This window comes from Eurytemora carolleeae, unplaced genomic scaffold (genome assembly GCF_000591075.1).
Source record: "Eurytemora carolleeae unplaced genomic scaffold, Eaff_2.0 scaffold847, whole genome shotgun sequence".
NCBI lineage: Eukaryota > Metazoa > Arthropoda > Copepoda > Calanoida > Temoridae > Eurytemora > Eurytemora carolleeae.
The window spans coordinates 32058-45591 of NW_019396940.1; the positions used below are offsets into that span (position 1 = coordinate 32058).

The following is a 13534-nucleotide window of genomic DNA, read 5'->3' on the forward strand; positions in this document are numbered from 1 at the left end:
CAGCTTTACGTTTATATAATATACTTTACACCAAATACCACTTTCCCTTTTATCTACAAAAAACAGCTTTACGTTTATATAAAATACTTTACACCAAATACCACTGTCCTTTTGATATCTCCAAAAAAACACAGCTTTACATTTATGTACATAAAAATTCACACGAAATATCACTGTCCCTTTCTTTCAAAGAACCCGCAGCTTTCCTTATACATAAAATAGTTCACAGGAAAACGCCTTTTATTTACAAAATAACACAATGATGATTCACATAAAATATCAAAGAAACCACTTTACATAAAATACACACGAAATATCACCGTTCCTATTTTATCTAATATCTACTAACCATATGCTTTACATTTACTTAAAATATACTTCACACGAAATATCACCGTCACTGTTATTTTCAAAACCACATTTATAATTCACATGAAATATCACCGTCCTGTTTTATTTCCAAAAAACATGGATATTTCTCATAAAATATAATCCTACTTTTTTATCAAAGAAACCACATTTTTGCTTGTACATAAAATATTTAGAGTGAATATATCAATTTCCCTTTTATCTCCAAAAATATTTGAATGATTAGGACATCAGTTTTTTATCACTCATCAGTCATTAACAAATATTAAAAAATAAAAAAGATAAAAAAACTTAAATAGGAACAAAGAAGTTCTTACTTTATTTCGTCCATTGATCGGAGGACGATGAAAAATAATTTTCATAAAAATAAAAAAAATAACTTTTAAAAATAAAATTTGTTTAGCGTTTTAACTCCGGCTTCATTGGCAAGTACAAATGTATAAATGTTTTTCATATTGATTTCCATCAAAAAGTTGCAAAGATAAAGAGATTAGAAAAATTAGGTTTGTGGCAAAGACTCAGTTGCTGATTTCTTGCCTTTCTTGATTTAAAGCCTTTGACAATTTAAATTTTGCCTATATTATCTCACAGATTTCATTATTTAAAAAACAAAGATTTACGACATGCGGTTGCAAAAATATAATGATTGAAAAATCTGAATTTGTGTCGAGTTATCACTTCTTTTAAACTAAATAACGTAAAATTTGCTCCAGCCAATATAAGCAAAAGCAAATTTTAAAATGTATCACATTTTAAAAGATATTTTAAACAATTGAGTTTTTGCCACAAACTAAAATTAACTAACTTGTATAATTTCAATCATAGTTTGAAATATTACATATTTTATCAGAGTTTGTGCCAAATACTTAATTCTTATAAGTTGCTTTTAATTTCTTTACGCATATTTCATAGATTCGAATCTCGTGTTTAGTTAATAAAAAATTTAGGTTTTTATTTTTTATTTCAATATTGTAGAGGTGTTAATATATAAAAGTACATTTCTATTTCAGATCAAATTTACAATAATAAGACAAAGTTCAGACAAAAAATTTGCATTTATATAAAAAACTTTTCATCAATGGATTTTCTTACAGTGAATAATTTTTATAGGAACACTGTATCCAAAACCAACGTTTTATATTTTGAAAGTGATGTTATGTATTAAAAAAGATTATAAATTGATTTAAGGACTTTTTTAAATAAGTTGCTACATTCATATTTTATGTAGCACATAATTGTGTTTTTTTTTAATTAGGACAAACCAATTGTATTGATTAAAGAGATTGTTAAGAAATTCAAAGATACAAAAAATAGCATAATGTATTGAATATGTTCTTATCATTTCAGAAAAGAAATTGAGTGTATGCCACATACTCAAAGTTTCCAATACCTATATCTTTGCAACCTGATACAGCAAACCTTTGATATTTTAAACTTAGAATATAGGATTTTTAGAATTGCTAGTTTTACATATCTCAGGTCTACGACATTGGGTTGCAAAAAATCTGAGTATTTTGACAAAGACTCGATTCCTTTGCTAATTTTAGAATTCTAGACAACAAAACAATCTCTTTAAGTGTGTAGAGGTGAAAATTAATGAATAATAACGTAGTTGACCTAGTAAACTACTTCTCGCTATTTATTAATTCCGACCTCCAATGAGATTTGAAAAATTACAAATCCGGATTTAAACTTCTCCGTTCATCCTCCGGCCGTTCGTAAACTATTCCGACCGGAGGCCCTTCGGCATCATAGAACCTCGCTACTCGGAAACATCTGGAGAATCCTCCGCAGGAGTATACCATCAGAGGGACTTTAGCCTTCCGCAGACCTGAACATTCAACAATGCAGTTTTTTGTGTCCTTTAGTAAAAAATATTTGTCAATTAGTCAAAAGCTAACATTAAAATTTCAAAAAACCGCAACAAATTTTAAAAACCACCAACAAATTTTAAAATCTTATTTAAAAAATTGCAATGATAAATTTTTGATGAAGAATGGTCATAGACCAAAGAAGTAGAGATTGGGACGAAGCGCCCTAAATTAGTATTAGACACCTGTAACTCGTCTGTAGTAGGACTGGTTTCTAATTTTGTCCTCTTCTCTTTCTTCCTGTCGACTCTTCCGAGCCTCACGGAGTAATTCCGACTGACGTTTGATGCTTCCGCGTTTTCCGTATCCAGCCCCACCCTCTCTTCTTGTTACTCCACTGTACTCGATATCTCCATTCGTCTGCACAATTAAAAGAATTGAATCTTTGCCACAAACTCATATTATTTAATCCCTATACCTTTGCAACACAATATTGTAGACCTAAGAATTTTGTTCAAACTATAGATTCTGTTTGAAATATACAAGGTTTACACCATCCAGTTGCAAAGACATAGGGATTCAGAAATCAGAGTTTGTGGTACAACCCAATTCCTATGTGTAAAAAGTAGAAAATAATAACGTAAAAATAAAATATTAGAAAATACAACATTATGTTTCAAGAGACAGTTAACGTAACTTGAAGTGACATTATATTTGTTTCACATGGGTACATAATTATAATTTACAATGAGTAAAATTGCGTTGTCATTCATTTTGAAAAAAGATAGATTCTTCTTTCTTTTCTCTGCTACTTAAGTTCGCAAGACACTTTTACAAATAATTATTTTTATTAAAAATGATCAATTTGCTGATAAAAGACCAAAGATATAGCAATCATTTTGGCTCAGAAATAGGTTTAAAGGAAAATAGAAAAGAAATTGTTATTTGGGTCTAAAAAATATACCAGATTGCCAACTCTAAAAATCTACCGGATTGCCAACTCTAAAAAATCTACCAGATTGCCAACTCTAAAAATCTACCGGATTGCCAACTCTAAAAATCTACCGGATTGCCAACTCTAAAAAATCTACCAGATTGCCAACTCTAAAAATCTACCGGATTGCCAACTCTAAAAAATCTACCATATTGCCAACTCTAAAAATCTACCACATTGCCAACTCTAAAAAATCTACCAGATTGCCAACTCTAAAAAATCTACCGGATTACCAACTCTAAAAAATCTATCAGATTGCCAACTCTAAAAATCATTTTGGCTCAGAACTAGGTTTAAAAGAAAATGTTAATTGGGTTTAATATTTCCTCTAATATTTCGTCTAATATTTCATCTAATATTTCATCTAATATTTCGTCTAATATTTCGTCTAATATTTCGTCTATTTTACCTGTGTCACTGGAATTGATTGAATTGAAGGTATTTCTGGCATCTCAAAATCATCCCTACGCTTCCGTGCAGAGAGATTTACTAAAAAAATTGGTTTTAAATTCTTAATTTGATCAAATTTACTTAATTTCAGGTATTTTTACGTCAAGTTTTACATACACTTTAAACTGTACTTTTAAGGAATTGAGTCTATGCCACAAACTCAGATTTTTTAATCCCTGCATCTTAAAAACCCAATAAATAATTCAAACATAAGTTCTGTTTAAAAATGTTTTTTAATCCCTGCATCTTAAAAACCCAATAAATAATTCAAACATAAATTCTGTTTAAAAATGTTTCCTAATGTTACTAGTATTTAAATTGCCAATTATAAATAAACTAAACTAGTATATAATTTAAACCCCTAAGTTTCATGAAAACCTATTCCATGGAATTGACTCTTTGCCACAAACTCAAATTTTCCAATTCCTGTATCATTGCAACCTGAAGTTTAAACTTAGATAATAGTTTTCATTCATAGTTTGAAATATCTAAAGTCTACGACATTGATTTTTAATTATATAAGATTGTGACAAAGACTCAGTTCCTCTCTATTTTGTTTTTATCCTAACGTGATTGAAAAGGCATTGGCAACCTGATTTATTATCATTGAAACACTTTTCTTATTTGCTCACCTGATTCAGTCCCTGCTTAACATATGTAAATACAACTTTACAAAAATAAAAAATAGCCAAAAATATTATGTGTGTTAGTATTTCTAAGTTACAAACGAAACACTAAACACATTGTCAAAGTGAATTTTAGTAATAAAAGAGTGTTATTATCAATTCTGAATTCTTTTTATCCTGATAATTTCTCTGAAGACAAAAAAGGTCCTGGAGCTGATTGGAAAACTTAAAAATTGAAATCAATCCTATTCTATCCTATCCTACATTTTTTCAATCTACTGGATTGTCAATTCCATATAATCTACCGGATTGCCAACTCCATATAATCTACCGGATTATTACAAACAATAAACATTCCATCGAATTGCCAACTTTAACTAATCTACCGGATTGCAAACTATAACTAATCTACTGGATTGCCAACTATAAATAATCTATCGGTTCGCCAACTATAAATAATATACCAGATTGCCAACTGTAACTAATCTACCAGATTGCCAACTATAACTAATAAACCGGATTGCCAACTATAAATAGTCTACCGGATTGCAAACTTTAACTAATCTACCAGATTGCCTACTATAACTAATCTACCAGATTGCCAACTCAAAAAATCTACCGGATTGCCAACACTTAAAAAATCTACCGGATTGCCCACTCTAAATAATCTACCGGATTGCTAACTCTAAATACTCTACCGGATTGCCTGAAAAATCTTCCAGATTGCCAACTCTTAAGATCTACCGAATTGCCGACTTAAAAAATCTACCGGATTGCTAACTTCAACAAATCTACCAGATTGCCAACTCTAACAAAGCTACCGGATTGCCCACTCAAAAAATCTACCGGATTGCCCACTCTAAATAATCTACCAGATTGCCAATTCTAAAAATCTACCGGATTGCCAACTCTAAAAAATCTACCAAATTGCCAACTCTAAAAAATCTACCAGATTGCTAACTCTAAAAATCTACCGGACTGCCAACTCTAAAAAATCTACCAGATTGCCAACTCTAAATAATCTACCGGATTGCCAACTCTAAAAAATCTACCAGATTGCCAACTCTAAAAATCTACCGGATTGATTGATAAATTCTGCTAGCAGAGCAGAAACATCGGCTCCAGTTGAATTATCGTAGATCGACATTTTTAGAATTTTTTCTTTAGTTGCTCGGTAGGTGATTCGTAGTTCTTCCTCGGCATCTACATTCAAATATTCACAATGAATTTTTTTTCAAAGAATATTTTTGCTTTTCAAATCTTGATGCGGTTTTTCTTAATAAACTTTTCCCAAGGGAAAAATTCCCAATTTGCATCTTAATTATCTAGATGAGATTTTTCTAAAATAAATTTTCCCCAAAAAAATATTTTTTAAAAACGATTATTCTTTTTTAATAGGTTCATATATGGTCTGGGCTTTGTGAGGGACCAAGTGCCGTGGCGAGGACATTAAGCAAAGTGCCAAAAAGCCCGTAACAAAGTCTTTGTGTGATTTTCTTCTCATGCTTTGAAAGTTGATTATTCTAAGATAGCCCGTATTTGGTGAGGTCAATACCCGATACGTAACTAACATTAAAACCTTTGTGTCTATCTCTGCTGCATAAATCCATTTTATTCCGTTCCGCTTAGGCAAATGTTTATACATGGTGTAACAAGCGATGTAACTCTTTAAATGTATATCGCCTGCAGTCCCTTTAAAAAATGCTTGTTTTTTTGTAATGACGCGACGTACCCGTCATCCATGAAAGTCGTCTTCTACCATAGAGTTGAGCTCTGTCCATCTCTTGATTACTGATCTTCCGGAGTTTCACCTCACGAGGCTCTGCCCTCCGAGGTTCAGGGACCAACGGAGGTTCAGTAGGTCCTACGAAGGGATCAAACAGGATCAAGGGATTTACACATGGTTGGATCAAAATGGATCAAAGGGTGTCACAAACTTTATTATTATTTTATCAAAGGAATTGAGTCTTTGCAACAAACTCAAATTTTCTTTAAAACCTTATGGTGTAAACCTTTTAAATTTAAAAATTAGATTGTTTGATCGAACAAAATTCTTAGTTTGAACAATTTGATATCTACGACATTGGATTACAAAGATGTAAACAATTTTAATGTGTCAAGATCAACAAAGAAAACAAAATGAAATGCAAAATAATGCATTAAAAACATATCTAATACATAGATTATGGCTGTTGAGGGAGAAATAGAACAAATATTATTATCTAGAGGTTTGGAAGATAAAATGGATTCTGGGATTCAAGCAAAACAAAAACAAATTATATCAAAACAATTTTCCTACCGTCTCCAATATCGTATGTTTGTGGTTCAATATCTCCATATCCATTCTTCAGCTTCTCACCTCTAATAAACAAACATTGGGGTTAAAAGTTACCACCGTGGATATCGAGATCCAGGGTTGTGGATTATTGGTATTTCATACACAATTTTTGACCTCCAAAGACATTGGACATTCATGGCATTTAAAACAAAAACTGAACCAAAAAAATGCTAAATTAAAATATGTTTTTGAAAGCAAATATTTTCATAATAATTATGATTCATGATAATTGTGATAAACTGAGTTTGAACAGTTTTCGGTGTTTAAAAAAACCTCTTGAAATATGAAAACAGTAATTTTAAATAATAAATTTTAAGCTAGTTATATACTAATTCAAAATATATGTTTGAGAGCATCATGTAAGAAAGCAGCTGTTTTACCTTGAGGTAGAAAGAGCTGTTCCTGCCAGGAGAGCTGCAACTCTGCTGCTTATTTCATCTTGACTGCTGCTAGAAGCTAGAATCTGCTGCATTAAGGCTCTTGATTCAGCAGACACTAATATCATTATTATTATTATAATCATAATTATTATTATTATTATTATTATTATCAAATTATCATTATCTTTATCATTTTTGATATTATACTATTACTGAATACTGATATTACTGATTTTCTCTATCATTTTCAAAAAAAATTGTTGTTATCGAACCTTTTGTCAATTATTTTTGTAATATTTTAATGAGATTTGCTCCTTTTTAACCAGTTAACTTTGTAAAAATAGTTTAACTTGTTTGAACAGTGTTGAAACGAATATATTTTTAACCGTCTCAATTTCACACCTTCAACTTCAACTTGAACTGGAAAATTTCCAACTTATACAGAACTATAAGAGACATGTCTTTTTCTTGAACATATCTAGAGTAATTTGCAAACAAAAATTATGTCGTGAAATTCCCTTTTTCATCCTTGTAATGTACTGGTCAAGAAAAAGATTGGGTACAGGGAATTTAATGGGGGGGGGGGGAAGGGGGAGTCATCACTATATCAATTCAAAATTATCATTAAATTAATATTTTTCCTCATGAAACAATGAAATGAAAAAATAGTGGAAACATGATATTCTGTATAACTGCAGTATGTTGTATACATATTGATGATTTAATGTTGTAAACTTAGACATTATGACATTATGCAATTAACAATTAACATGCGACATACTTAAATTACGCTATAAAACATTTGCAGAGATAGCTTAACTGCGTTATATCTATTCTCACTAATTTTATAAATATGTACATTAAACTTTAACTGTGTGGTAAATATACGATGGTCTTAATCATGTGATAATTATATCATTGTAGGAATTGTAACTATGTCAATTCATATTAACTTTGTGACATAAGACATTAAATGAGGTTAGTAGATTGCGACTCTGCTTTGATTACGGTATTAGAAGTGATTTGGTTCTTGTTCAAACACACGAGTGTAGATCATACCTTGAGTATTGGTATTGATCTATTAAGTGCTAGGGTCTGTATTGACATCAATAGCTAACAAGATCGCACCCTGCATAGTGGCGTTGATTAGTCACAGGATTGTAGCCGTGTGGATTGTGTCCTAGTTAACACTGATCACTTGATTGCTATTGTCTGTATTGACATCAATAGCTAACAAGATCGCACCCTGTATAGTGGCGTTGATTAGTCATAGGATTGTAGCCGTGTGGATTGTGTCCTATTTTAAACATTGATCAATTGATTGCTAGTGTCCGTATTGACATCAATAGCTAATGAGATAGCGCCCTGTGTAGTGCCATTGATTAGTCATAGGATTGTAGCCGTGTGGATTGTGTCCTAGTTAACACTGATCACTTGATTGCTAATGTCTGTATTGACATCAATAGCTAATGAGATAGCGCCCTGTGTAGTGGCGTTGATTAGTCATAGGATTGTAGCCGTGTGGATTGTGTTCTGTTTTAAACATTGATCAATTGATTGCTAGTGTCCGTATTGACACTGATAGCTAACAAGATCGTGCCCTGTGTAGTGGCGTTGATAGTTCATGGGATTGTAGCGTGTGGATTGTGTCCCTGTGTGACATTTAGAAACATGGATCATCCCTATCATTTGGGATTGTTACAAATAACTTGTTTGATAGCTACGCTTGTGTCCCTGTGTGGCGTTTAGAGCCTGGGATTCAGTTCTGGTTGAACACTGTATTAGAGGTAGGATTTTGATAGCTATGCTTATGTCCCTGTGTGGCATTTAGAGCCTGGGATTCAGTCCTGGTTGAGTTTGATAGCGGATTGATTGTACCTGGATAGATACGTTCGAAAACTTGTTATGTAGTAGGTGTTTACTACAGAAACATTTTTTAAAATCCAAATCAAATAATAATGAGCGGCATTTTTTAACAAAAGAAAGAACAAACAGGGGCGGATACAGGGGGGGGGCGGGGGAAATTAGCCCCCCCCCCCTGAATTTGGAATTTTTTGTTCCTATTTTCAGAATAACTTCTCAATAGCATGCTTTAGGGAAAGAAACCCTAGTGCAAAACAGGAAAAATATCTGTCTTAATAAACTATAATGTGTGAAAAGTCTAGTTTTTTAGTCTTTAGTAATTAATTTTGACTCTTTTTGAGTCTTTTAAGTCAAAAAAAATTTTCGCCCGCCGAACGATTTTATGTTCCTAATTATGATTTTTTTTGTTCCTAAAAAATCTTGCCCCCCTCTCACATAAATCCTGTATCCGGCATTTTTGATCAAAAGAAAGAACAAAGCTGACAATTCTGCTTGAAATTTATTTTTATCCTGAAAGTGTTAATAAAAAGAGGAGAAAACTGTTAGTCACGCTTTTGTAGACAAAACTTTCAAGTCATATCAGATACTGCAAGATTAAAACTTTAGCAGGCCTAATTCAGTCTTTATGCAACAAGATCTGTGTGTCAACTTTAAGAAAATTAAAACAAAGCTTAACGTCCAGAAGAAAATATCAATTGCATTAAAATGTTTTAATGTTCTAATGATTAAATGATTTATAATGTACGGCACTTTTTAATATCAATCTATTATAGGAGGAATATATATCCGATTCACAACGGTTCCCAGAGTCTAAAACTAAAAAATGCGCGAAATTTAAGTTATAAAACCTAAAAATTTGAAAATTGTCAAATGTTTGCAGTCAACATCCTCGAATTCTCTTTGAATAAAGAAAGAAAATCAAAAAATTTGTCAATTTCATAAAACCCTCCCAAGAAATACGATCACTCTATATACAAGTGTACAGTGTTAGATACGTAAACATATCGTAATAATTAATTAATAAGGAGGTCGGCTGTGTACATCTTAGGTAAGCTTTACCTCTTCGTTTTATTACTCTATGTTTTAGACCCTGTAAAACTTAATTTTACTAATAATGTGCAGAAGAAGTGTGCAAATCACATCTTCTAGAAACCACAATGGAAAATAATAATTTTGGTCTAATGTCTAGAAATCTAATGAAACAAAACTAATTACACCAAAATAATGAAAAAAAAACACACAGTATACAAGACCTATAATAATGCTTGCCAGTCAAAGGGATTATTAATATTTTTGAAAATACATATAATATTGAAGTTAGGAGTACAACTAAGAAGCAATAATTTAGTTTCTTTTTTTTTAAATTAAAGGTTTTTTTTTACTTCATGAAAAACTATTGTTTTTGGTTTGAATTATTCTGATATTTCCTCCCAAGCATAACACGCAAATGTTCATAGAAAATAAAGTTTTGATGAGTTCGAACCTTTCCAGATTTTATATTGGAAACCTTTTAAAGGTAGTACAGTGGAACCCTTAATAACGAATACATCGGAAGAATTCATCAAATGTCGTATTCTTCACTTTCTGATAATGGAATGCTGCAGATATTTAGTTTTTTAATTAAATGATTATATGGAACTCTATAAAACTTTTCCTGCATATTCATGGCTATTTATTTATTTTCGCAAATACTGAAATTTATGTAATATAGTATAAAACTCATTGAAAAATTGTCAAGACGACATTTGATAAATTCGTCCGATGTATTCGTTAATAAGGGTTTCACTGTACTACCTTTAAAAGGTTTTCCATTTAAAGTTGTAAAAAAGTTATTATCAACCACACTGGGCTGAGTTTTTGAAAAAATTATACTGATAACGCTATGGAAAAGAACTAATTACACGTTGTTGTGATTTTTGATGAGGATATGCAAAATGCACACACAAAAAGAGAGATCAATAAAAAGATAATTAAAGAAGATTATGTATTTTTTTGTCAATGACATTGGCATTGGCAAATATATTGCAAAAGAGTAAAATATCTCTATTTAAACCAAATGATTTGCCGCAATTAATTCTAAATTTTAACACAAAAAGTTGTAAAACGGTAGAAAGCACTTAAAATATGAAAATATCAGTTGTAATTTCAAATATGTAAACAATCCCTTTAAAAACTGATCTAGGACTAGGACAGGAATAAACTTACATTGAGGAACCTCAACAGGTGCTCTATTCTGATGCGCAAGTATTGCCGCGTCGAACGCGTCAAGGTTTTCCTTCAACATGGCCGGCATATCCTGGAGCCGTCGGAACTTGGCAAGTCCACCCACAGAGTGAAGCATACCTAAGCCGTTGTTAAAAAGGGGATCACACAAAATTAGAAGTAATCAAAAATAAATACATAATAAAGTAGTTAGCAAAAAAAAAATTCGTTCTTGTCACTCCAAAGTAAGTGACAAAAAATATTTGAACGAAATCAAATTGGATTTCAGTAGAAGCCAAGATTAAATGAAGTATTTATAAAGCTTTATATTACAGCGATGCATAACTCTCCACAGATTTTCTTGCATGCTAAACTTCTTTTTGTTAGATAAAAATAAAAAAATGTTGAATCTATAATTTTGAAAATCTGTGGAAAGATTTATTTGAAAACATTTCCGTCTTACCGCCGGAGCTATAAGCTGCAACCATCTTCGCTTTAGTTTCTCCGTCCATGCCGGAGGCATCCAGAGCTGCTTGGATCTCTTCTGTAAACATCAAAATCAACTAATTAATTAATCGATCAAACATTAAATAATCAATTGATCAATAAAACATCAAAATCAGTTGATTAATTAAACATTACTATCTATCAACCAATTAAACATCACAATCAAGTATTCATTTAAACTTCACAATCAATTGAATAATTAAACATTTCTATCAATTAATTAATGAAACATTACTATCAATTGAATAATTAAACATCACCATCTATTAATCAATTAAACTTCACAATCAAATAATCAATTAAACATTACTATCAATTAATTAATTTAACATCACAATATATTAATCAATTACACATTACTATCAATCAAATAATCAAACATCACCATTATTAATCAATTAAATATCACAATATTTAAATTATTGATTTTTTACTCTTCTAAACCTCAGTTCAAAAAATCATATTTTGGTTGTATTTCTTAATCGGGGAGTGATACAATTATCAAAAATGGAAAACTTATATGTTCGTTAGAAACCACTTTGAAAACTAACAAACTTAAAATGTTTAAAATTTACGCATAAAAACTATTAGAACATGGCTACCTAGAGGAACCACTTCTTCAAACACCCAACCTTCCAACCTGAATAACTGTATACCTGGTGTTGCATCTGGAGATAGGGTTTCCAGGACTGATTCTAGACCTAAACATGTAAAACCAAATGATTAAATGAAAATCAAAATATAAAATCCTTTGTTTGCGCAAATCATTCGCAAAAACTTTTGTGATTTACAAAATAATGAAGAGTGTTGTGCGCATGCATTGAATTACGAAACGTTTGCGCCAAACAGACTAGGATTATTTTGATCAAGGCATTCAAGATTCAGGCATAATGTTACTAAGCCAATAATTCTTCATGCAGATTATAATTCAAGAATCAATATTCATGCTTAATGAGAATTAATGATATTATTTATACATTTTTAATCATGCATGATATTAGATAGATTAAAAGAATATATACATTGGTTATGGTTATTTCTGTTAATTTTTTCCGTATGCAGCCGGTGGCATAAGATTAAATGAAATAATTTTTTATGAAGTGAATTCTAGGATACACATGTGTCAAGTACGACTAGAAGACAAAATTTATAATATTCAGAAGTAAATTCCGCTTTTTATACTTTCCACTCTGTATTTAGCTTATTAATCATGCAAATAGGGTTTATTATCCTTTCTTCAGACACTTTCCATGCATTTTTTCAGATTACAAACTTGATTTTTGTTCAGTTTTTAAATCATGCTCCAGGCTGTTTTATCAGTCATCGCCTGCATCAGGCACCATGCATGAATCATGCATTGGGTTCCAACCTGGATGGCTTGAAAGCACTGCTTGCCAGATCAGAGAATTGATTGATTGATTATCTTCATTTCCAGGTAAGAATGGATGACCCAGCAAAGCATCTAGACCTCTGATAATGCTTGGATTTAACTTGTTGACAGCCGATAAACTTTGGATGTCTGGGCACCCATTAGCTCTAAGAGCAGAACCATCATCAATCAGAGCAGACCTTGGAGCTCTCTGAGTAGAGCCATCAGATCGCATAGCAGATCTTTTAGCTCTAAGTGCTGAATCATAGTTTACAGAATCATTGGATTTCATCCTAGCAAAGTCAAAATCCATATTTTCTTGATTTTGATCAAATGAAATTTCTTTATCATCTGTTTTCCATCCACTAGCTGTCATTCTTTCATCTGCTGATATTCTTTCATCAGCTAATATTCTTTCATCAGCTAATATTCTTCCATTAGCTGTCATTCTTCCATGAGCTGTCATTCTTCCATCAGCTAATATTCTTCCATCAGCTGTCATTCTTCCATCAGCTGTCATTCTTCCATCAGCTAATATTCTTCCATCAGCTGTCATTCTTCCATCAGCTGTCATTCTTCCATCAGCTGTTATTCTTCCATCAGCTGTCATTCTTCCATCAGCTGT

At 31.5% G+C, this 13534-nt stretch overlaps 1 protein-coding gene across 1 annotated transcript in view; it reads right to left on the reverse strand.

The window, feature by feature from the left end:
• Positions 1 to 2042: 2042 nt before the first annotated feature.
• LOC111710343 (uncharacterized) overlaps positions 2043 to 13534 on the reverse strand; it is a 31503-nt gene continuing 20011 nt past the window's right edge. The window contains exons 9-16 of the mRNA XM_023484406.1: positions 11037 to 11059; positions 6969 to 7083; positions 6550 to 6611; positions 6010 to 6114; positions 5328 to 5453; positions 3584 to 3663; positions 2426 to 2600; positions 2043 to 2200 (exon numbers count right to left, since the gene is read on the reverse strand). Of these exons, the coding sequence (XP_023340174.1) occupies positions 2043 to 2200; positions 2426 to 2600; positions 3584 to 3663; positions 5328 to 5453; positions 6010 to 6114; positions 6550 to 6611; positions 6969 to 7083; positions 11037 to 11059 (844 nt within the window). The remainder of the gene's footprint in view (positions 2201 to 2425; positions 2601 to 3583; positions 3664 to 5327; positions 5454 to 6009; positions 6115 to 6549; positions 6612 to 6968; positions 7084 to 11036; positions 11060 to 13534) is intronic.